The 24,675-nt window shown below is 38.6% G+C and overlaps 1 protein-coding gene across 4 annotated transcripts in view; it reads right to left on the bottom strand.

The window, feature by feature from the left end:
* Positions 1 to 10,661: 10,661 nt before the first annotated feature.
* The window catches only part of Arhgap20 (Rho GTPase activating protein 20), a 102,813-nt gene continuing 88,799 nt past the window's right edge, over positions 10,662 to 24,675 (bottom strand). For all 4 annotated transcript variants that reach the window (XM_008832809.2, XM_008832808.2, XM_008832810.3 and 1 more), the window contains 6 exons: positions 24,161 to 24,339; positions 22,901 to 23,062; positions 18,536 to 18,645; positions 15,734 to 15,923; positions 14,623 to 14,737; positions 10,662 to 13,510 (listed from right to left, as the gene is read on the bottom strand). In XM_008832809.2, the coding sequence (XP_008831031.1) occupies positions 11,646 to 13,510; positions 14,623 to 14,737; positions 15,734 to 15,923; positions 18,536 to 18,645; positions 22,901 to 23,062; positions 24,161 to 24,339 (2,621 nt within the window). In that variant the 3' untranslated portion in view covers positions 10,662 to 11,645. The remainder of the gene's footprint in view (positions 13,511 to 14,622; positions 14,738 to 15,733; positions 15,924 to 18,535; positions 18,646 to 22,900; positions 23,063 to 24,160; positions 24,340 to 24,675) is intronic.

The raw sequence follows: 24,675 nt of genomic DNA, 5'->3' as shown, positions 1-24,675 counted from the left end.
GAGTCCATTTATATGATTTATGATGTTTATTGACTTAATATATTGAACCATCCCTGCATCTCTGGAATAAAGCTGACTTGATCATGGTGGATGATCTTTTTCATGTGTGTCTGTATGCAGTTTGCAAGTATTTTATTGAGAAGTTTTGCATCTATGTACATTAAGGATTTCTGTCCTAGTTTCTCCATTGCTGTGACAAAACACTCTGACCACTACCAACTTGGGGAGGAAAGGATTTATTTAAAATCTCCCAGGTCACAGTTCATCAGGGAGCCCAAGGTAGGAACTCAGGGCAGGAACCTGGAAGCAGGAGCTGGAGCACAGGCCATGGAGGAATGCTGCTTACTGGCTTGCTCCCCTGGCCCCTTCTCAGCCTGCTTTCTTACGCAACACAGACCCACCTGCCCAGGGGTGGCACCACCCACAGTGGGCTGGGCCCTCCCACATCACTCATCAAGAAGATGCCCCCCAGACATGGCCACAGGCCATTCCAATAGAGGCAATTCTCCAATTGAGGCTCCCTCAACCCAGGTGTGTCAAGTTGACACTAAAGCTATCCAGCACAATATGGTACTGTAGTTTTCTTTTATGGTTGTATCTTTACCTGGGTTTTATATTAGAGTCATGCTGGCTTCATAGAAGGGTTTTGGAAGTACCTCTTCTAGTTCTATCTTTTTGAATAAATTAAGTAGTTCTTTAAATGTCTGGTAGTAGTCTGTTGTATATCTACCTGGTCCTGGGCTTATTTTAATTGGTAGGTTTTTTATTACTGTTTCAATTTTCTTATATGTTATGCTTTTATTTAAGCTCTTGATCTCTTCTTGGTTTAGATTTCACAATTCCCATGCTTTTAGATACCTATTTCTTTTAGGTTTTCCAATTTGGTAGCGTATAGGTTTTCAAAGTAATCCCTTATAATGTTCTGGATCTTTTTGGTGTCTGTTTTGATGTTTCATCTCTGATTTTGTTGATTTGGAGGTGCACTTTTCTTCTTTTGGTTAACTGGGCTAAGGGTCTGTCAATCTCGTTTGTCTTTTTAAAGAACCAGCTCTTGGATTTGTTGATTCTTTGTATTCTTTTATTTGTTTCCATTTCATCAATTTCTGTTCTGATTTTTGTTATTTCTTCTTGTCTGCTGGGTTTGGGTTTCATTTGTTGTTGCTTTTCAAGTGTCTTGAGTTGCAGTGTTCAGTCATTTGTGTTTTTTTCTGATTTTTTTAATGTGGGCACTTAGAGCTATAAAATTCCCTCTAAGGACTGCTTTCAACATATCCCAGAGGTTTTGTTGTGTTGTATTGTCCTTTTCATTTACTTCCAGGAATAATTATTTCTTTTGCTAATTTCTCCTTTGAGCCATTCATCATTCAGGAGTCTGTTTTTTAATCTCCATGTGTTCATGTGGTGACTAGGGCTTCTTCCGGTGTTGATTTTAAGCTTTATTGCATTGTGGTCTGATGGAATGCATGGAATTATTTCAATCTTTTTGTATTTGTTGAGGCTTGTTTTGTGTCCCATTATGTGTTCAATTTTGGCAAAATTCCATCGGGTGCCGAATAGAAAGTACATTCTTTAGTGCTTGGGTAGAATATTTGGAAGATGTCTGTTAGGCCCATTTGATGTATGATATTGTTTAATTCAGATGTCTGTTAATTCTCTGTCCTGTTGACCTATCTACTGGAAACAATGGGGTATTGAAATCCCCTACTATTAATTAATTGTGATTAATCTGGGTCTTAAAGTCCTGTGGTACTATTTTTATGAAGTTGCGTGCACCAGATCTTGGTGAATATATGTTCATGATTGTAATGCCTTCTTGGTTTATTGTTCCTTTGATCAGAATGAAATGACCCTCTTTATATCTTCTGATTAGTTTTAGTTTGCAGTCTGTTTTGTCAGATAGTAGATTTGCAACTCCTGCTTTTTTTTTTTTTTTTTAGTACAATTTGCTTGGAGTATTTTTTTCCATCCTTTCACCTTAAGGTAGTGCCTGTCCTTAGTCTGTGTCTTTTGACTGGGGAGTTTAGTCCATTGATATTTAAAGTTATTAATGACAGATGTGTATTGATTCCTGTGGTTTTGATTTCTGTTCACATTCTTGGTGTAGTTGTGTGTTTCCACAGTTATAGCCTCATTATGTTTCTTTCTGTTACCCCTTCGATATAGTCATATCTTTTTTCAGCTCTTTGTATTGCTTCAAGAACTCTATGAAGGGCTAGTTTTGTGTACATGAATCCTTTCAGCCTATTTATGTCATGAAAGATTTTTCATTCCCCTTCAACTGCGATACACATTTTTGCTGCTTAAAGTATTCTGCGTTGGCTGCTGTGGTCATTCAGAACTGGGAATACTTTGGTCTAGGCTCCTCTGGCTTTCATAGTTTCCACTGAAAAGTCAGCTGTAATTCTGAAGGGTTTTCCTTTATATGTGTCTTGGTTGTTTTTCTCTTGCAGCTTTCAGTATTCTGTCTTTGTTCTGTATGTTTAGTGTTTTTATTATGATGTGCTATGGATAGTTTCTTTTCTGGTTGTGTCTATTTGGTGTTCTATATGTTTCTTGCCTTTGTATGGTTATGTTGTTCTTTAATTTTGGGAAATTTTCTTCTACAATCCTGTTGAAGATATGATCCATACCATTATCCTGAGATTCTTCTCCTTCCTCTATGCTTATGATGCATAAATTTGGTTTTTTCATGGTGTTACACAATTCCTGCATATTCCATTCTTGTGTTTTCTTAAATTTTTCATAATCTTTGCTTGAGTGGTCTAATTTTTGCACTTTATCATTCAGTCTTGATATTCTGTTTTCCATTTCATTCATCCGATTGATGAAGGTTTCCCCTGTCATTTCTAATAGGCTTATTGAGTGTTTCACTTCATCCTTCAATTCAGCTTATGTATTCTTCAATATTTCTAGCTCTTTTCTGAATTCATTCAGAAGTTTGTCCCTATATTCTTTCAGTTCTTTGTTCTTTAAATTCACTGAATTCTTTTATCATGTTTATAAGTGTTCTTTTGAATTCCATGTCCTGTGTTGTTTCTAGGGGGTTCTCGTTGTACTCCTCTGCAGGACTGTAGGTACATGGTGGGTTTGTATTATTTGGGTTTTTCATGTTATTATTTATTCTCTGTGACTTTGACATGTGGATTTCTTTTGTAGTTTCTGATTCTTGTGTGAGACTCAGGCCTTCCTTCATTGAGTTTAAGTCTGCTTCTTTTTGTAAACGTTATGTGCCTTTGTGTTTTACTTGTTGGGGATGAAAAGCTGGTTGGTCCAGGCTTCAGGTTCTCTCCTTTGATTTCGTATTGTAGGGACCAGATGGCTTTAGTCCTGCTGCTCAGGAGTTCCCACAGAGACTGAGGTTGGATGAGGATCAGCTGCTGTCAGGCTTTCTCCTAAGGTCTGGATACCTCAGGGTAAGATGCTGGCCTCAGGAAGCTGGGGGGCTCAGCCGCCCAGTGATACAAAGGGAGGTGGAGGAGGGAACAGATCCCAAGGGCTCTCAGGGACTAGAGGGAGGTAATGGGTTGGTCTTGGTGCAAAGGATGAGGAAGAAGTGGGGAGAAGAAATGGGCCAGTGCCCATGCCAAGAGGAGAATGGGTTGGTGGATGATACCAATCTGCTAGTCTGTGTCTTTTGGTCAGAATTATTTGTAGGTATTTAAAAAATTATCACATTTTTACTGCAGTTTATTCTTTCCTGTTGCCTTGTGGATATATTTATCTTTTTCTTTATTCTGAAGGATTCTTTCAATTATCTTCTCTAGAGTTAACTCAGTGTTCATGAATTCCTTTAGCCTATTATTTTTAACCATGGGACACCTTTTAAATTTTCTTTTTTTGATGCTACGATCCACATATGAGGGAGAATATATATTGTTTGTTTTTCTGAGCCTGTTACTTCACTTAGCAACAGTTTGTAGTTCCATACACTTATCCGTGAATTTCATGATTTCATCTTTCTTTACTGCTGAGTTGAACTCCATCATATAAATGTACCACATTTTCATTATCTACTCGTCAGTTGAGGGGCATTTAGGTTGCTTCCATCTTTTAGCTATTGTGAAAAGAGTAGCAACAAACATGGATGTACAAATGTCTCTGCAATAGAATGAGTCCTTTGGGTATATGCCAAGGAGTGGTATAACTGGGTCAAATGGTATGTTCATTTGTAGTTTTCACTATGGACAGTCATGTTGGGGCAGACACATTCAATTCTCCCTTCTTCATACTTTGGCATTAAAAGATTATGAGTTGGCTTTGATCTACAACTCACACAATTTCAGGGACAGCTATGCAAACATGGCAGTGATATGACATTGGCACCTTGGTGGCAGTCACATGAAATCAGAAGCAGATGGAACTTTTCCCCCACCTTTGGGTTTGTAGCTTGTGATTGATTTGAAGAGCTTCTAGGTATCCTTCCAAGAAATCACACTTCCTCTTTACAGAGGATTTTGTTTCTCTAGCTAGTGACTGAGGACCTAATGATACAGTTTCCTCCCTGAACCATTCTTTAAGTCACCATTTACCTGAAACATATCTAGAAGGTCCCATGAATGGAAAGAAAGCTGCCTATGCTATTGCTCCTCTTGCTCCTACTTGATAAATTTAGACCAATGCCCAGGAACAATGCATTTCTATTCATTTACACTGACCAAACTGCCAATGATTACAGGATCTGTCCCAGAATTCAGAGCATTTTTATAAGTCAAAATTATGAGATTACATCTACTCAAAAATACTTCTACGTTTAAAGAGAAACCGCCTCATGCCAAGTAAAAACTTAGATGTTTCTTAAATGCCATTTGATAGAAAATATTTTTTATTTTATGAGTGTTTTCTTGTTTGTATGCATGTGTACTACATGTGTGCAATGTCTGTGGAGGACAGAGGAGGGTGTTGGCTCTCCTGGAACTGGAGTTTCAGACAGTTGTGAGCCACCATGTGGGTGTTGGTACCTGAACCCAGAGTCCTCTGCAAGAGCAGCCAGTGCTCTTATGCCGAGCCATCTCTTCAGCCCTGGAAAACTTTTTTTAAATCTTCAAGTCTAACAGCTTGTCTGGCTATGGTTGTCTGGATTGGCAGATACTGTCTTTTAGAGTTGAAATACATCATTCCAAACCTTCCTGGATTTTAAATTTTTGGTTGAGAAATCTGATGTTACTCTGATGGGCCTGACTTCTCTGCCTTGGTGTTTATCTCTTGCAACTTTCAACATATTCTTTGTTCTGTATATTTAATATTGTAAGTATAATATGATATGGGGAAGTTCTTTTCTAGTCTGTTGCTCTAAGTGCCTCTGACACCTAGATGAATATCTCCATAGATTTGAGAAATTTTCTATGATTTTGAGAGGTGTCTGTTCTCTTCTCAATTTATTGCATTACTGCTCTTCTGTGTTAATTTTTCACTTATATATTCTAAATCTTAATCCTCCTGCAGAAAAGCAGCTGGCAGCAAGGATTTTCTTTGGTTTCATTAGGGTTGGGTCTCTGTTTTTATGACTAAGGGCATGTCAATTATATTAACCTTTTCAAGAAATTTTTGATTCTATGTATTCTTTTAGTTTGTATTTCATTTCCCCCCTATGGTCAGTATAATCTTTTTGCCATCTACTGGATTTGGGGTTGCTTTCTTGTTGGTCTTCTAGAACCTTAAGGTGCATCATTAAGTTATTTGAGAAATTGGACTTTTTAAATATGAGCACAACATTCCTTTTAGCACAATCTACCAGGTCTTCAAAGCAGCTAAGGCAGTCTTATCATTTTCATTTGTTTCTTGGAATTTAAAGTTTTCCTCCATGATTATTTCAATTGTTCATTGTTCATTCTAAATTTGTCTATTCTATTCAGTCTCCAAGTATTTGTGTAGTTTCTGAGGTTTCTTTTGCTATTGATATCTTCAACTGTGTTCTGATAAGATATAAAGAATTATTTCATTTTTTTGGTGTATGTTTGTTAAGGCTTGCTCTGTGGCTTATAAGGTATTCAATTTTAGAATTTGAGGATGTGTACTCCATAGCTCTTGTATGAAATGTTCTGCAGATAGCTGTTAAATCCAATTAATTTATGATATAGTTTAGCCCTGAATTTTATCTGCTGACTTGTAGTTTGTAAGACCTATCAAGAGATGAGTGTGGGATAGTCAAGTCATCCACTGACATTGTACTCTGACTTATCTGATCTTTCATGCTTGGTTCTAGTGTTTTGTTTTTTGAAATTGGGAGCTGTAACACTTGAGTGCAGAAATACAATTATATATTCTGGAAGAATTCTTATCTTTAATGTAGATTGGTCCTTATTTCCCCATTTCAGTTTAATGTTTACTTTACAAGCTATGAGAATAGCTGTGCCAGATTGATTTGGAATGTTGTTTTTGTCAACTGATTTCCATCTTCTGACACCTTTTAGATGTTTTTTCTAGTGAAGTCTTTTTTGGAGACAACAGAGTTGTAGTATGTTTCTGAATCTTGTCAGTCTGTATCTCCTAAAAGATGAGTTGAAGCCATTTGCATTTAATGTCATTATTGAGAGGTGTTTGCTATTTCTGATGGGTTTTGTTTATTGATGTGCTTTTCTTCTTTCCCTATTAGATTTGCTGGTTTACTATATTGGACATGATGTATATCTCCCTTTCTTCCCTTGGTTCATCAATTCCTCTCATGAAATTTTTTCTGTGCTTTTCTGAATGAAACTTCCCTCTTCCCATGTGTATAGTTTTCCTTTATGTATTTTCTGTGGTGCTGGCTTGACATGTTTCCTTAGCTAGTGATATGTTATTTCTCAACCCATTTAAAAAGATTATTTTACTTGGTATAGCAATCTTGGCTGGGAATTATTTACTCTCAGGGCTTGAAACAAATTCATGTTTTCCTAGATTTTAGGGTTGATGATATGTTGTCATGTTAAATGTGAGCTGGACGCCATCCTTTATAGCTTTTAATATTGTTTCTTTGCTTAGTAGTTTTGCCATGTAGACTGAATTACTGGGGAGAGGTTTTTCTCTGATCATGTCTACTTGTGATTCTAAATGCTTCTTTTTTTTTTTTTTTTTTTCTCTAGGTTTGTGAAATTTTTGTTAAAACTGAATAAATTGTCTATCTCCCTTCCCAGCCAGGCCTGTCAGAAGACTGCACCTAGCTTGGGGCACACTTCTAATGTTCCTGTGTAACTTGCCCAGGCAGTGGTAGGGACAGTTCCTCTCAAACAACTAACTCTAAAGTGCCCGTGGAGAGTCTCAGTTTCAGATTCCGGTGAGGCAGGTCTGCCTCCATTTCCATAGCTTGCTGTGCTGTCTGTACACAGAGCAGTTATTCAGTCCTTGGCTGCATCTCTGCAGCCTTGATGTCCCTGTCCAGCTCACTTGCTCTAACCTCACCTATGTTCAGGGAGAAACACCTCCGTAGTGGTCACTGCCGACCGTGGCCTAGTGCAAATAGTGTGGTGAGGACTTGGCTGCTTTTTTGTGTAGAAAATTTCATTAAAGCTGACTTCCTTTTGTCTTCATCTCTCTCTCATATGAGCAGTTCTATAGTTTCTGTTTAAATCCCAGCTCCCGTCTTTCACAATTCTCATAGTGATGTCTTGCTCTTTGAGAATCTTTGTGATTCAGTATCCTGAATAGCTCACCTGAGGCTTTCCTCCCCTTCTTGTTCACTGTGCCACCAAGCAGGAAGGTTCTCAACATTTGTGTATTTGGATATTCTCTGCTTCTCAATTTCTCTACTTTTTGGACAAAGATATAAAATACTTTCTTTACACCTGAAAATTGTAGGCAGTAATAACCACAGCTCCCATGATCTGGCAGGGGAGGAATAACTGTTTTTGTAGCACCCATTAAATATTCTCAGAGTAACAGATTATCTCACAAGTTTTAGTAAATTTATTTGGTTCTTATTCAGGAGACTGCAAAGAGAATTTCTAAATTTAATTCCTAGTTAATGTAACCTAAAACTTAAGATGATGAAAACAAATAGCATTTAAATCTCAATGCCTATAAAAACCTGCTGCTTCTATTGCTACCTGAGATTAAAGTTTAGAGAACACTTTTACTTGTTGAAAAATGAAAAAATTAGGAAAACACTTTAAATCATCAAAATATATATGGGTCTCTGTGCTACACAGAAAGAGCATAATGAGCAACCTCCTAATGATTCTATCAACTCTTTCTCTCTCTCAGTGAGATTCACAACAAAAGCTTATAAATTACACCCCAGAGCCGCCTTCAGCTCTGCCAGAACATGTGACATTGTGCAAACATGAGGCTCAAGGATTTTACTGTATTTTAAAAGAGAAAAAATACAGCAAGAAGTTTGCACGGAAGCCAAGTAGCATTCAGGATGGCAGCAGGACACGAGAGCCTCTGTCATTCACAGGAAACTTTATCAGAAAGCCTCATAATCCAAATGAAGGAAATTTAGAACGTGAATGTTTTACCCAAATTTTTTGTTCAGGTGTGAAGCTTACTAGGAATATTTTTTTTTTTTAACGGAAAAAGCTTGTTGTTGCGTTGATCCATCAGAACATTTGAATCAATGTTATGTCACTAAAAGTAGAAGAGTTTAAAGAAGATAGCTTCTTAATTTACTAACAACAATAGACTGAATCCTCCTCAAAATCAATATTAGTGTTTTTCTAAAATTTAGAGAATAATTAACGTGTGTGTGTGTGTGTGTGTGTGTGTGTATGTGTGTATTGCCAAAATATAATTAGAAACATCTGTGAAAGGAACTATCCTTCCTACCTGGAAAGAGTATGTTTTTATGGATTGAGGCAGAATATTCTGAATCTTTTTGAAATTAATAGAGCAACCACTTCAATAAACTTCAAGGCATCATGAGAAGCCAGTCATATTTAACAAATTGAGCCAATATCCTGGTGGTACCTAGCATCCTCTAGGTTCTCCAGTCAGGTTCATCTAACCTTAAAAATCTCATACAATAGATTAAACCAAGCTGACATTTCTTTTGGAATATGAACAAACTAGTCCATCTCACCCTAGGAACACAAAGAAAACACCACCCACTCCTGACAAATGAAGAGCATATGTCTAAAATAGAACTTGTTTGATAAATAAGATTTTAAAATATAAAAGGTTAAAAAAAACCACCCCATAATTCCACTCCTTTTTTTCCCCTAGAAAAATTGTGACACGAATAAAAACTTAAGGCTCCAATTCAACATGTATAAATTGCTGAATGCAAAGGGACTAAAAGAACTCTCCAAAGTCGGTATTTCTCTGTGGGACTGTTAACTGTAGAATGTCATTTTATTTAACAGACAGCATGGAATTCATACATATCCATTATCAGTGCCTTGAAAACCAAACAATTTAAAAGTTAGCAGCAGGTTCTGCAAAGTACAAAAATACACATTTGTTACATAACATATGGTAATAAAATTCTGTCAAGATATATTATACAAACTCAAAGCATTTTAGATAAAGAATCAGTCTAATATATTATAGATTGATGGAGTAATAAAATGACATGTCAGTCTTCAAATCATACAATACTTTACAGGAATATTAACAGACTATTCACATTAAGTATCATAGGAGTATCTAAGGTAACACAGAGTTGGAATGGTAGTTAAAGAACCTTAACAACTATTTTCTTCTATGCTTCAAAACGGGTGATTTTCTACCTGCCAATATGAAATTTAAAAGGACAGAACTATTATTTTGGTAAGGAGCAATCTCTTCCAGAAAAACATTCTAAGCCATAAGCTCTTCATTCACATCTTTCAGATCTGACAGTAGTATACCCTAAGGGGAAGGGTCATCCCTGCTAATTTATTTATTATTACCAGGAGGCTTGCTATGGAAGTGGTTGGTTAGAAGGTGGATTCTATTTCATATCTGTTTGAGATGGCCAGTATAATGAAGGAGCTCTTTGGACATAGTTTGGAAAGTAAATTCTCATGATTAGGGTAAACAGGGCCATGTCCCCAAGAGGTAGGCAGCACCTATATAGCTAATATAGAAATAAGTTCTTATTTGTTTTTTAATACTCTGATAATGCATCTGCTGACAGTTTCAACATGACTGGTAGGAAAAAAAATGGGATAAGCTAGTTTATGAATGAAAAGTCCTTTTTACAGTAGTCTCAAGAGACCACAGATCACATTGGCTCTAGGCAACTTCTTACAGGAAGATGCACATCTCCTTTAGGGATTGTCCCTACATTTCCTTCTGGTTGGCAAGGCCTGTTAACATATTCCTAGGTAAGGAGATGTACGGGTGTAACCTTGAAGGCAAGAGGCACTGATAAATTACCGGGGTCAAAACTTCAATATTTATAAACCAGAAATGGAAAACTTCAGAAGGAAAGTCAAAAGCCAGTGACTATCTGAGACACCTGGCATTAATTTTTTTCAACATTCAATTCTATAGTTCCGTATATCCTGTCACCCTCTAAACTGATCAGTCAATAGAAAATCTGTACAGATCTAGGTTAACAGTTGGATTTTTTCCCTCTTCGCTGATTGTCATCTGCACAACACAGCTGTAGAGAAGCATTTCAGCAAAGAAGTACCATATGGTAAATAACACTCATGTAACCAAGAAAGGAGCACAGCCAGAAAATGCCACTAATCAGAACAAGTCAGTGACCGTATCTATGACATATCACATATAGCAGGATCTAGTTTTTCAGTGTGGAAACACCTCTACACACATTTTCTTGCTGATACTGGAGCAATAAGAGTCATTTCTCGAGCTCTTGAATACTACAGACATGGCAAAACATGGCATCTCTTTGTTATACTGTTTCTCTGCAGTCCTACCCCTGGCATTAGTTGATCAGGGAAAATTTACTTCTAAATCATAGCTTTCCTATTTTTTATATAGCAGTTTATTTCTTTCTACACTAAGAGCAATTGCCACCAGCAGGCCACTTTCTAAATAGGAATATGTCACCTTTCTGGAGCCCATGTTTATAGCACAGGCAACTTTGAGAAAGATAACGAAATGAACAAATTTCCTCCTTTGTCCCCATTGCTGTTTCCCTTGATCATAGATCATATGATTATCAACACAATGGAAAAGGGAATCCGCTAAGTCAACCAATTCAAAAGCTATGACATCATGGTACACACAGCTCTAACTTTTATGAGTTGGGTTCTTAAAATGATCCTGTGAAAACATATAAATAGAAAATGCCCCGGAAATGACCACTGGTTTGGATCCAGGGAAAGGTTTTATGTGATTTCCTTAATGAACATGTTTTTCCTTAATGACTTTGTGCCCTTTTCTTGCCTGTGTATTCCATGGTACACAGATGGCTTTTCTGCACTGTTCCTCTCCCTCTCTCTCCCTGATGCTTTATTTGTGGTATCTTGGTCTTAAGACACTGATCTCAGTTGACCCAAGCAAGCTTCCTGTATAGAGGACATTTTCTGTAACCATCTGCTAGTACCCTCAAGTCTCAGGAAAGGGCTGATCCCATGCTTTAATAGGAAAAGCCCTTCAACACTTCAGATGATGAAACTTTTAAATAAAGTTTTTGCCAAGCAACTTCAACAAAGAGAGAATCTGTTGTATTAGTGATGATTATCCTTCAGCTACCCAGGAATCTTATGAAAGGGGTCATAACAATAATTTATGTTATTATTAACTCCATTCCTGTTTATGTTGACATTAGATTCTTATTGTGAGTAACTGTCTTTGGTTAAATGTCTGTCTCCATCATCACACACTCTTGTAGGCTCTGCATCTGGGCTGGCCCCATCATCCACAGTCACAAGGTTTGATGAGGCTCCTTCCCAAGGGCGATCAGAATGGCACTGCCCTCCACTTTCTTTTCCCTCATGAAACTTCATACACAGCTTGAGTCTGCTTTCCACCAGGTGGAATGGAGAGTTGGAGTGTGGCTCTGAGTCCTGACAGGTGTAAGAACTGTACCCGTGAGCTGCCTGCACAGTGCCAGGTCCTTCCTCTGCCCTTAGGCATATGTCATCTTGTCTCTCTTGAAATGAGCTGGCTTCTAGAATACCAGAAGCATGTGGATGCAGCTCAAAGAGTTCATTTAGGGAACATATTTTCTTCTCTTCTGGTCTGGCTGCTTTTGTCTTCTTTTTGAGGGACCAGTTTTTCAAAGTGACCAAACCACTTCTCAACCATGCACTAGGGTGAAGTGTTACAGAATGCAGTTGTGAATGTTGGTCTACAGTGTCCTTCCTTATGTAAGGGAGATGGCTGCTGACCTGCCCTGTTGAGGGACCAGGCATTCCAGAAATGAGGCTGGAATTGTTAAAGTCAGAGGACAGCTCTTCCTGTTTTCTCTGAGCCTGAAAAGTGCAATCTATTGGAGAGGAAGTTTCAGTGGGTGTAAACACAGAATGTTCAGAAATCTGAGAAAAAGCACTGTCCTGGGAGCTTACTGATGAGCCGGATGGGGATGTGCCTGGGGAGGATAAGCTGGAATAGCTAGCCCTTGGGCAAAGGTTCAGTCTCGGGGGCAGAACCTTCTCAGAGCTTTGGTTTGTGGTGCTGCTCTTGCCCACCTCAATCCCCATGACCAAACTCTGATTAATAAGCTTTTGCCCCTCTATCTGCAAAGACTTATGCCTTTTGAGATAGTCTTCTTCTCCATGTAAGAGCCCAGCCTCACAGCTGGTTTTATGTTGCTTTTTTGAATAAATCCCCCTGAGATAGGATAGTTTGTAGTTCTGGTCATCTATGTTGGGTTCTGAACAGCGCCAATGTGCCCTTGAGCTCTTGAGGGCCTCTGCTGTGTGTGGTGGGGAGTAACTGGGTACATCTGCATCAAAGAGTTGGCCCCTGGAATGATCCTGGGAGGACATGTGACTGTGAGATGCCCCTGAAATGGCCACTGGCTTGGACTTTGTGAAAGGCATCACATGACTTCCTTCATGACCAGTCAAGCTTTTCTTCTTAACGTTTTCATTAGCAGCACTTTTCTTGCTGATGTCAGTGCCTGTGACTACACTCTCTTTAAAACACGTTTTACTCCCTTTCCTCAAGGGCTGAGTCTGCTTCAGATAATCTCCATCTTCTTTAGAGAGCACTGCATCACAGCTGGACTTGCGTAGCTTTTTCTGGTAAAACTCCCTGAGATAGGAAAGCTTTGCATCTAGATAGTCAATGCTGGGTTCTGAGCAGCGCCGGTGCCGCCGCGGCTGTTTTGGGGTATCTGCAGCAGCTGTGGAGAGGCAGCTGGCTGTGCACGGGCTAGACGGTGCTCTGGCATGCTCCCCCAGCGAAGCCTTCCTGTAGGCTACAAAAACACTCACTGGTTTGCGCTCTAGAGGTTGTTTCACTTGAATAGATTCATCTTTAGACTGATCTAAGTCAAAATCACTCAGGGTTAAAAGGCCTTCTACCTCAGGCTGGTCAAGGTCGTAGTCACTGAGGGTTAACACAGAGTCCACACTTCTGCTGCCCTGACCAAGCTTCTTCACTAAGTCACTACATGGAGCATCTACGTCTTCATTTAGCTCGTTTTCCAAGCTGTCGTAGGAAGAGTCATTCATTTGGAAGCAAGATATATCTGTCAACGAAATTAAACTATGGTTACTGTTTCTACTTATACAAATATAGCCCGTGTTGCTTTTGAAGTGAACAGTGCTAGTTTAATGGTCTTTTCATTCAGAGTTCTCAAATTTCCACTTTCAAGAAGGAAAGAATTTAAAAAAATTTTAAAAAGTGTATTTACTTTGTGTGCTTGTGGAGGGGGAGCAGCAGAGCATGTGTGGCCTGTGACATATGTGGAAGTCAGAGGACAACTTGTGGGATTCGACTCCTTGGTGACAGGGAATCAAACTCAGATCATCAAGCTTGGCAGCAGGTGGCAAATGCCTTTACCTCTTTAGCCATCTTGTCTGCCTGAAAGAATCTTTTAGAGTCATCCCAACTGTTACGCAGAAGACAAAAAATCTTCCTGGGATATGTGTGCCAGATTCAGCTCAGTTTATAACGACAGGAGCTTTTCTTAGGTAAGATTTTCTCAAGGCAATGAATATGTTGTAAGACCAAGAAATGATGGAAAGAAAATGAAAGAACTAGTGTCGGGTTTGCCTAGACTGTGAGACTCTGCCTTCTAACATGGATTATACTTCATGTAGTTAAACAGAATAAACTCTAATCTTGGAGACACAGAATAACTGGCCAGAGGAAACATACTTATTAAGCGGTGGCACAGGAATTTATATGCTGGAGGTTGTATCTATGAATTCAGACCTGCCCAATACTGCTACTTGTTTTCAAACTGTGTCACAGCACATTAGAATTCTGTGGTCTTAGGACTCACAAAAAGCAAGAAAAGGAAAAATCATCCTAGATCTTACCTACTCTCTGGACCTTTATTCCAGTTTCAACCACAGTAGTTCCAACATATATTAGAGTTCCTCAAAGTTTATGTAAAAGAAGGGTTAAGAAAGGTTCATACCTTCAGTTACAACTTCATGAAGGCTGAACCTCATCTTACATCCATCCTACCCTCATCCCACTGTTAACATACTCTGACACATCAAATAGGCATTTTAATGAATGATTGAAAGCCCTGGGTTCCACTGATCCAGGTCAGAGGCTCCAGGACAATCACTGTCTCTGCCTCTTCATAGACAAATATCTATTTCTTATAAAACCCAATATTCGTAATACCTGAGCTGTGTTCTCTAGTGTCGCTTCTCACAGAAAGTTCTCCCAAGAGAGAAGTGATTTCTTCTCCAAATATCTTACAGCAATTTTCAATCAGAAATTGTATAAGAAGGGAAACCTATATCAAAAGTTCAAAATTAAAGTGTTACTTTTTCATATTACAGGTTTATTAAGTCACATGTCACATATAAATACTAATGTACAAAAATACAAAAGAATACTTACAAAAAGTATTTCTTTTTTAAAAAAAATTATTTTATGTGTAGAATGTATTGCCTGCATGTATGTAAATGAACCTGTGTGGTGCAAGGCCCATGGAGGGCAGAAGAGGGCATCCAATTACCCTGGAACTGGAGTTACAGACAGTTCCATTAGCCACCATTGGGTGTTGGGAATTGAACCTGGGTCCTCTGCAAGAGAAGCTGGTACTCTTAACCACTGAGCCATCTCTCTAGCCCCTAAAATATTTCTTCTATAAAGGGCGGGCTGCCATAATTTGGGAAGAGGGCTCTTCTGTGCATATAAAGTGAAGGAGAGGAAGGAAAGTTTGGTTTCTGACTAGTCTCAGCATGGTTTTGTATTATACTTATGACTGGAGGTCCATGAGGGGAGAGAGGAGTTTATGAGAGAGCTTTGTGTCTCCGTTACCTGTAGTTTCTTGGCCTCTTAGTAGCTGAGAAAAGGGACAGGAGAAAGGCTGGGGATGAAGGGAGCTGAAGTCCCCAAACCACCAATCAACACAGCCAGGCACTAGAGGGTGTGATTAGGCAGGACCACCATATGATCACCTCAAGATTGTGTATCTGGCAAATGGTGGGGCCTACACCTTGAACTCTGTCTGGCTTAAGAAATCAAAGACTCTAATTCTTGTCACTCTGTGTTTTGAGTCAATCCTGCTGCTTAGTCTCCTTAAAAGGAAAGGGAAAGAAACAATTACTATAGTTTTTTCCATTTGACATCACCTTCCTATAGTCTACCAGGGTAAGATGGTCAGTAAACCCCTATTAGGAAGTCTATTTAAGCTATTTAAGAGATTGTCTTTCAGAATACTATGAATTTCAGTTTCAAAATGGGGATTGAGTACCCAGGCAATAAAAATGAAAAGATCCATTACCTTTTTTGTAAATTCATTTTCTAGTTCTGGGCTTGAGGAAGCCGGAGGCCAAAGAATACTTGGGGCGATACACACAGCTAAGTTAAATGCAGTCATCTGATTAGATAAGGAATGCTGTTCAATGTTGTGTAACACGGCAAACAGGTATCTTAGGAAAACAACATTGGCTCTGGGAAGCTGATCTAATAGTCTAGAGACAGAAAAATATGAGACATTTGATTAAGAAACATGTAAAGGCAGACACTGCTCACCTTTGATGGGGAACCATGAAAATAAAAAAGGCAAATCAAGAACACAGTTCCAATGCACAAGAGTTTCTGTGAGTGGGATATCATGCAAAGTGAGGCCTGCTTACTCAGAGACAGTAAGGCAGCACTGGAAATTATTATTTCATCTGTACCTTGTCTTCACAAGTCAACGAAAATATAAAAGAATGTGGAGCTTTAAAATAGGTTACCCATTATATTTCTCAGAAAACTAGTACAATGTGTTTTAACCCAGGCAACTTTTGAAACATTTAATACTATTTCCAGAAAAATCCACTAAAGATATTCTAATAAGATTCAAGCACTACTTTATTTTCAAGTAGCAATACAGGAAAGCTATTTCTTGATGAGGACCTAGGTCTTAATGGTTAAGACTTTCAGGTCTCCTTTGAGAACTGGGTTCTCTCCACGCAGCTTCTAAAGGCCACTGTGTTCCCGATCTGTCTTACTGGTATCACCTGTACATGTAAGTCAAGCTTATAAGGAGCATATTTCCCATTGTTCTCATTTTGTAAGTGATAAAGATTTGAAATGCTCACTCACCAAAAAGGATTTTTTTACTACCACACAGAAACACACACAAGTGCACAGGCACACTTGCACATACATGCACACATACATACTGACACGTATACTGTTTGTTCTAGAAGAACCTGCAACTTGAGGAAACAAGGTAGTCTGGCACCTGTTGCCCAAATAGCACAGGCCTTTCTTCAGTACAATGGTCTGACAGTGACTCCAGATGATAGGGCTAAGTTATGAAAGACTCTGAAATAGACCAAAGATGATAGGGTATATTCAGTGGAAAATAAAAGCATGTATGTTCAGATTGTCTGATCCTACAAGGGTGCTAAGCCTTTGGGCTATTTTTATAAGGGAAGGGTAGGTAAATGACAGCGGTGCACCTAATACTTGCCTAAAGAATTAAGTTGTCAGATAGAGGGGGAACTGATTGATTAGCAAGCATCCTTGGTCCAGAAGAGCGAGCCATTTTTGTATCTATCTGTAAATTCACATCAGCATTTCTGACTCAGCTGTTAAAAGATGGGGCACTCGGAAATCTCCTATGGATAGGCTGTATGGAATAGATCACCGGTTCTGCCATTAATTAAATAAAAGCTTTCATTTTATTTCATTTTGGGTTTATTTTATGTTTACATGAGTGTCATAATTTCACATGGAAACCATTCAACTTTTTAGGGTATAACGTTCTGGACAGTGGACAATGAAGTGCAGAATTTGATGCCCACTGTCTCTGGATGGTTTATACCAAACTCTAATAGAGGTCAATAGGGGATTGGGTTGCACGGTTTGCTTTCTGATGTCTTCAACAGCTGTAAAATGCTATAGTGATAAAAGATATCTACAAGTCTGAAAGCTGTCAGGAAAAAAGCACTAAAGAAGCACAAACAAATACACGGTATTGAGATCCAAGGGCTTTTTATAAACTGGAATATTCCTTTTTGCTAACAGACACTTCTTTCTAATTCTCTTACAGTACAGGAACTATGTATAACTTTGAGGTAATGGATTCTACCAGTAAGCTCACAGTGTGTGACTTTAGACTCTGTATTTTTCTTTTTGAGACAAGGTCTCACTCTATTGCCAAGGCTGGCCTCAAACTTGAAGTAGTGCTCCTGTTTCAGTCTCCTGAGTGCTGGGATTACAGGCACGAGCCACCATGCTTGGCTCACACACTACATTCTTTATGATCAGACTGGGACTTCATAATTCCCCTTTCTGAAGACAATTCTCAAGGAATTAACTGGCTCGCTAAAGAATTCCCACTGCATTCTTCAAACATTTCTCACAGCACTGATTATACGGCATGGTGTCACATTCATTTAACCTTCCTGCTGTACCAGATCTGTGGCTTCCTAGAGAAAGGGGAATAGGTAATTTTCTCTCCCTGATGCCAGACACTGAATGAATACATAAGGAGTCACCTGGTTCGGTAGATACTCCCCCAGCAGATTAAGATCCAGCATTAGCTAGAAGATGAATGGATTTCACCTCCTATCAGATCCAGATATACAGGGGTATACAATTTAATTACTTCATGTAAATAATAACAGGGAGAAAAGGCTTGGGATGTAGCTCAGTGGTAGAGTGCTTGCCTTAAGTGCACAGGCCCTAGGTTCAATCTTCACTACTGAAAAAGGAAAAAGAAAAATAACTTTAGGGACCATTGAGATTGACCAGATGGTAGGAGCACTTACCACCAAGCCTGACAACCCGAGTTTGATCTCTGGGACTCAGAGGGTGGAAGGAGGGAATTGACTTCTGTAAGTTGTCCTCTGACTTCCACACCTCTACCATGGTGCACGTGTACACACACACACAACACACACACACACACACATTATAAATATCATTTTTTAAAATGGGGAGGAAAACCACTAACAGGAGCAGCAAATCTCTAACTGTAAACTTGTCCCCATATACACGACAGTTATTATTTTAATAGAAAAGCTTATGAAAGAGAAATATTTTTAAAGCAATTATTTTAAAGCATTTTTCAGACTTAAATTATTACCTTTGAATTATGTTTATTTTCTCTTCATCATTTCCTTGATCCATTACACAGACCCAGTGATCATACAGATCTGATGAAAAAATACTTTCTGGGATATTTCTAAGAAAATCCTTAGATGGAAAAAAAAACACGAATATTTGAAACTGTAATTCTCACGCAAAATATATGTTGAAAAATTACAAGACCATTGTTGAAAAATTGTCTCCTTTTCTTCAAAATACACAAGTCTCTGTGTCAACTCTGCACTGACTTGGGCATACAGAAGCATGTGCACTGACATTTTTCTAAAAACCCAAGGGGTAATAAAGTCTGGACTACTGTGGAAAAAACAAAAGGCAACCAATTTGGGCTGAAACTTCTTCTTATCTGTGCACATTTTAGTAACTGTTATGACAGGACATATCAGTATAACCGGCCCAAGACCTTTCCCCCTCCTTTCTTTAAACAGCTAGTTCAAGGAAATGTACCAATATATCTCTGAGATTTAGAAGCTGGCAGTCATTCATCCCATCTTTGATATGTGTTCATTCATAATTGCCAGGCACTGTTTATGTATTTGGGACATAGAAGTGAGTAAAAGCAAGGCACTGTTATTTTAGAACCTTCTATTCCGGTGGTACTGGTGCACAGTTGCATCAAGGTACTTGGCATCTCCCTATATTTCCCATGGAAAGGCTCTCTTGTATTTCAGGAACAAAAACATCTACTAACTGGGTTCTGGGAACTGGGGGCAACACCATATGTGTGATGTATAGTAAATGGCATTTCCACACTACATTAAACTTTCTGAGAGACCCCTTTTCGATTGCAAACACTTAGAGGAACTGGGTGTAGTAAACATAGACTATGAAACAAACAGGACATAACCAAGGGTATTTGATGTTTGGCCTTCATTTACAAAAAGTTTAAAGAAAACTGAATTTGGTCCTTGTTCTAAAGTTGGTTCTGGGCCAACTTTTTGGTGTGTCTTTTGGAATGGCACAAACCAGGCCAAAACTTGCTGTCTGATCTCCTTAGTAAACTTTAGGCAGAGAGAACTTAGTGACTAACCACTTTTGGCTGTCAACCGTACAAATACCTGTTTACAACAGAGACACAGGTGAAAGTCTGAAATTAGACACTTCTTTTTCTTTTTGCAAAAGAAGCAAGTTAACTTTAATTGGAGCAAAGCAACAGTGCAGATTAGAGAGGACTACACTGTCAAAACTGACAGCGGGCCACAAGTGAGCCAAGCATTTTAAAAGTTGTAATCAATTTTGTCTATGTGCCTTATGATACAGCTTAGTTCTGTATCATATTTATATTACTAACAAGGAAGCTGTGATAACTTATTCAGATAATGAGCTAATTATTGTGAATCTTGCTCATTGGCTATGAGCTCCTTCAGGGCAGGGTCCAACCCTCACCTTCTCTGTATGTATGTCAATGTAACATGTGAGCCAGTCACAGCACAGGCTATTACTGAACTGTTATACTGTGTCATGTGACCAAATAGTAACGGTGGACATAGGAAGACCAACTGGAATTCATGTTAAGATAATTAAAAAAAAACCTCTTTGTAGTCATGCTACATCATCATCATCATCATCATCATTTTGGAGCTGTTAACAAGAAAGATGGACTGATTCAGTCTTCCCCTGCTTTATATCGCCTTGTGCAAGTGGACCTAAATACCTGTGATTCAGATACATCATCATAAAAGTTTACCTCTAATTTTTAGAATTTCCAATCAATTTCAGCTGCTGTACCACTTTAAAGGTCAGACTTAGGGTAAAATCTATTATTTCAAAATGGGCTAGTGATAACACATCTCCTTTTAAATCTCAGTGGAAAAGACACGATCTGTCTTAAAGGAAAACACCATAAAATCTTAAACCTACACTTGAAAGATAATAACTTGTAACATCCCAGTGAACTCTCACACAGCTGGAATAACATATTACGAAACACAAGCTGATTCTCGATTGCAGTGACTAACTTGCAACACTCAATTGAAGTTTTCTTCTTCCAAACCAGAGCCCAGGTCAAGAGGACTTTCTAATGCATTTGTGCTGTGATCTTGTGGATTAAATGTGAGCTACTAAGGATCAAAGTAACGCTCTCTAATGCATTTGTGCTGTGATCTTGTGGATTAAATGTGAGCTACTAAGGATGAAAGTAACACTCTCTAATGCATTTGTGCTGTGATCTTGTGGATTAAATGTGAGCTACTAAGGATGAAAGTAACACTCTCTTGAGCAATTTTTCCCAAACGCAGTTTCAAGAGTGAGTCATAATTAAGCAAAACTAGGTAAGTGAAAGAGTAAAGGGAAACTTAAATACTATTTCAGATAGCTTCAAAAACAAGAGAGCTGTGTGTAGAAAAGCAAAAGCAAAACTTCAAACTTTACCTTCTTTCTTGAAACCAGTGGGATAGATGAAAACAGAAAACACAATTACAACAATAAAACTTCAGTTATATGGAACTCACTTCATCAGGATCATCAGTCATTTGGGTGAGATTTTTCTTTTGCTTGTTTTTGGACAAACATTATTTCGATAATCTGAAACATGACTAAACTCTGCACAAACTATGTTTCTTTGCAGTAGCCTCGATACTTCAGCACAAAATAGTTAAGTGTGGTGTGGTGAAGTACAGCCTAGAAATTAAGTCTTCTTTTTAAAAAGATTTAGAAATTTTAATTGTGGGGAGGGGGAGGAAGAGGGCAGCTGTGTATGTGATGAGAGCAGCACCCATAGAGGTCAGGAGAGGGCATCTGATCTCCTGGAGCTGAAGTTACAGGTGGTTGGGAGCTGCCTGATGTGGGTTCTGGGAACTGAACTCAGTTCTTCTGGTAGAGCAGTATGTGCTCTTATCACTGAGCTCTCTCTAGGCCCAACCAGGAAGTGTTTCTATACCACAGGCTTTACCTGCCTGAACCTTAGTTCAGAAGTGAGAGAAAACCAAAGTATACGAAAAAAGGAAGAATTGATGGTACGTACTTATCTTTGGCATCTATATGTGGGTAAGTACCATATACATATTTTTATTATAGCTAAGGATTAAAGACTAATCAAAACTTGCACAGGACAGTTTGGATGGCCCTAGCTCAAGCTTTCCAGTTCTCTTGAGCACATCTGTTTTCACGAAAGTCTACAGCAAAGTTTAAGACACGCCCATTTATCAAGAAACACCTGATTTTTCACAGCTCATGAAGCGCATTCTCTAAGCAGCTGTCTACTCAGTTGGAGTAAAGAAATACAAAGAGTTCCATCATATTGCTGTTAGAGTCAAAATCTCTGCTTACAGCTAAGTTCTTGTTTTGTCTCTCAAAAAATGTAGGATATTTCCAAGGATGTGAGGAAGAAAATATTGTAGCAGATACTTGTAACTGTAGATGTGACTTAAACATGGGTGAAGAGTAAGAATCTTAACATGAATGTGGTAAAGGAAGAGCCAGTCATCCCTACTCTCTTCCTCAAGCAAAATGCAGTAGAGAATGGGGGAAGGCATGGACTGATGGAAATGAATGGAATTTTAGGTGACATCAGCGAATTTCATTTCAGTTTAAGGTCAATGTTTATCATGATAAACTCCTAAAAATCTTTTTAAAAGCTTAATAAAAGTTTAGTTTTGAGTTAATCACCATCTGCTGCATAAGGAAACCTCTCTTGTGAATGTTGAGAGATGCATTCATCTTATGTCTGGAGGTTGCATTAAAGATGTGTTGCTTAGGGCTAAGTGACACACAGACTCTTACTCTCTGTTTGACCAGTTGTAGAACTCTCCCAACCCAACATAAGAAGCTTTTGGCAACTGATGGCTGCTGGGAGGGGGAGAGACAATCTCTGACAGGGACAGGACTCTTGGTAAATTGACAGGTTCCAGTGGATGGACTCACACTGAGGGACATGTGGGGACACAAATCAGACTCTATAGGCTATATTGTATATAGAGAGGAGTATATTGAATTGGGTGGGGGTTAGGGGGAGGTGATCTAAATACCATCAAATTATATTGTATGAAAATTGCAAAACATTTTTTAAATTTGATTTTGAAACCTTGTCTTTACTAGGAAGGTGGAGAGTGAGGAAATCAACAAATCAAGATGTTTTGGTAAACATGCTCTGTGTGTACTGATTATTTTAAATTTTAACTAAGGTTTGATTTTTATGCATGAGGTAGTACAAGTAAAGATGAGTTGACTATTGTAGGAGATAAAACTTTAGCGTCTATGTGATGTGTTGTAATGGTGGTAGCTTTCGAAGTCCAATGTTGACTTTGTGAAATGCTTTTCAACACTTGATTGATTCTAAATCTATAAATGATCTGTCTTGCTCCAGAGCTAAGTGGTGGAGTGCACGGAGGGTGAACACTTGTCCTACCTTTAACACAGATGCTATCACGAAAATAGATTCACAGTCAAGGTGTACTTCAACTCCAGAGTTCAGTTTCTCTTTTAGCTCTCGGCAGGATTTCATATTGGCTGACTGTCTGAAGATGCCTTTTGTGAGAGGGCCTTTTTGATTAAGGAAGGAAAGCATATCCTATGAGGAAGCAAAAGAATAAACACAAACGGTACTTTATACACACCACCAAGGGAATAGCCTTCTAAAGTTGTCAGTGGCCCGGGGGAAGACCCTGAAGGATTGGAGCTGGGTGGATGTCCAGAAGGATTCAAGTTAACTTTTTTTTAGGGCACACAGTGGTCATTGTCAGAAGCTAAGGACACGGTGGGGCTGGGGAGATAGCAATTGGTCAAAAGATATGAAATTTTACTTAGGAGAAATGAATTCATGAGAGTTTTTACATAACCTGATGCTTATAGTCAATATTAATGTACTGTAGTCTTGAAAATTGCAGAGAACAGATCTGTGTTTTCTAACCTTGATTTCTATCTGTATGTTCTCTATTTACAGTAGAGGAGAACAGTGTTTGGAGACAAGCAGTCCATGAAGTTTGGAAGCCTGTTACGCCTCATACTGTGTAATCTGGGTAAGGATGAGGTTTTCTTTTGAATTTTAAAGTGAGGGTGATGAAGTAACTAGCCCTTAAATTTGTTTGTCTGACACTTATGGATGTACTACCCAGCATCAAATTACAGAGTGTAGTGTTTGGGGATACTAGACACTGAACAAATGTTGCATAATACTGATTATTTAATCTATCAGTTGGAGACAATAGAAACTCAGTGGTTATTTTCTGTCCTATTCTATTTCAAATGATAATTAAACACCAAAGAATATATCTTGATGCTTAACCACTTGAAATATAAGTAAACTAGTTATTCAAACCTTAAAAATGACAAGACCAAGAAGTATTTACTGCTAAAACAATAGAAAGAGGCTCTCAGAACAACAGATCAAAGGAAGGATTTGTGGATCTTTTCTGTTAACACAGCATATTCTGATTTATCCAAGTAGAGTTACATTGCTTTCTTCAAACCAATACACTAGATTAGTTCTTATTACTAAGTCTTCCTTTAGGTTATTCTTCTCATTTTTATTTTGTGAAGCAAGAATAAAGATGCTTAGCCAAAGCCCGGGGTGTTTATAATGTTTCCATTTGGGGAAATATTTACTTTGCAGCATGCTCCCTTCCCAAACTGCCTTTTCCATTAGTTTACAGAACCAAATGGGACTTACCAAGATAGGTTTTGGCAGATTGTCATTCTCACAAATATCTGGTAAAGAAACTCCAAAGAGCTGTCCTGGCATAGGAGATGCTGGTGACATGGGCAAGCTGTCCAGGTGAGTGCTGGAACCCCGCCAAAAAGCCCAGTTGATGATGGACCGTCTCCTTTTAAATGTCTTCTGGCCTGGATCTAAGGAGTGAGATCATGAGGAAAACTAATGAAATTCATTCAATCTCGTTTCTATGGTTTGTTTTGGAGTCTATTCATTTCAACGTCTCAAACAGAGAAACGCTTTTGTATTGTCCTTTGTATTGTCAATGTTAGCTACGGCGTTTCGTTACAAATATTTTGCAAATTAAGGAAAGGCTGAGTGAGGTTTTTAGATTCTTCTGTCAATTTCTGGGGTATCGATGGATTGCTGACTTGAGTTTTGACATTAAAATTTCAATGATAGAAGAAACCATCTCTCTTAAACTAGAGATGTAGTTCAGTGTAGGGCGCTTGCCTACCATGCACAAGGCCCTG

The sequence above is a fragment of the Nannospalax galili genome, unplaced genomic scaffold, assembly GCF_000622305.1.
Source record: "Nannospalax galili isolate Female #2095 unplaced genomic scaffold, S.galili_v1.0 scaffold335, whole genome shotgun sequence".
NCBI classification, from domain to species: domain Eukaryota; kingdom Metazoa; phylum Chordata; class Mammalia; order Rodentia; family Spalacidae; genus Nannospalax; species Nannospalax galili.
This window is presented reverse-complemented; position numbering and strand designations above follow the sequence as displayed.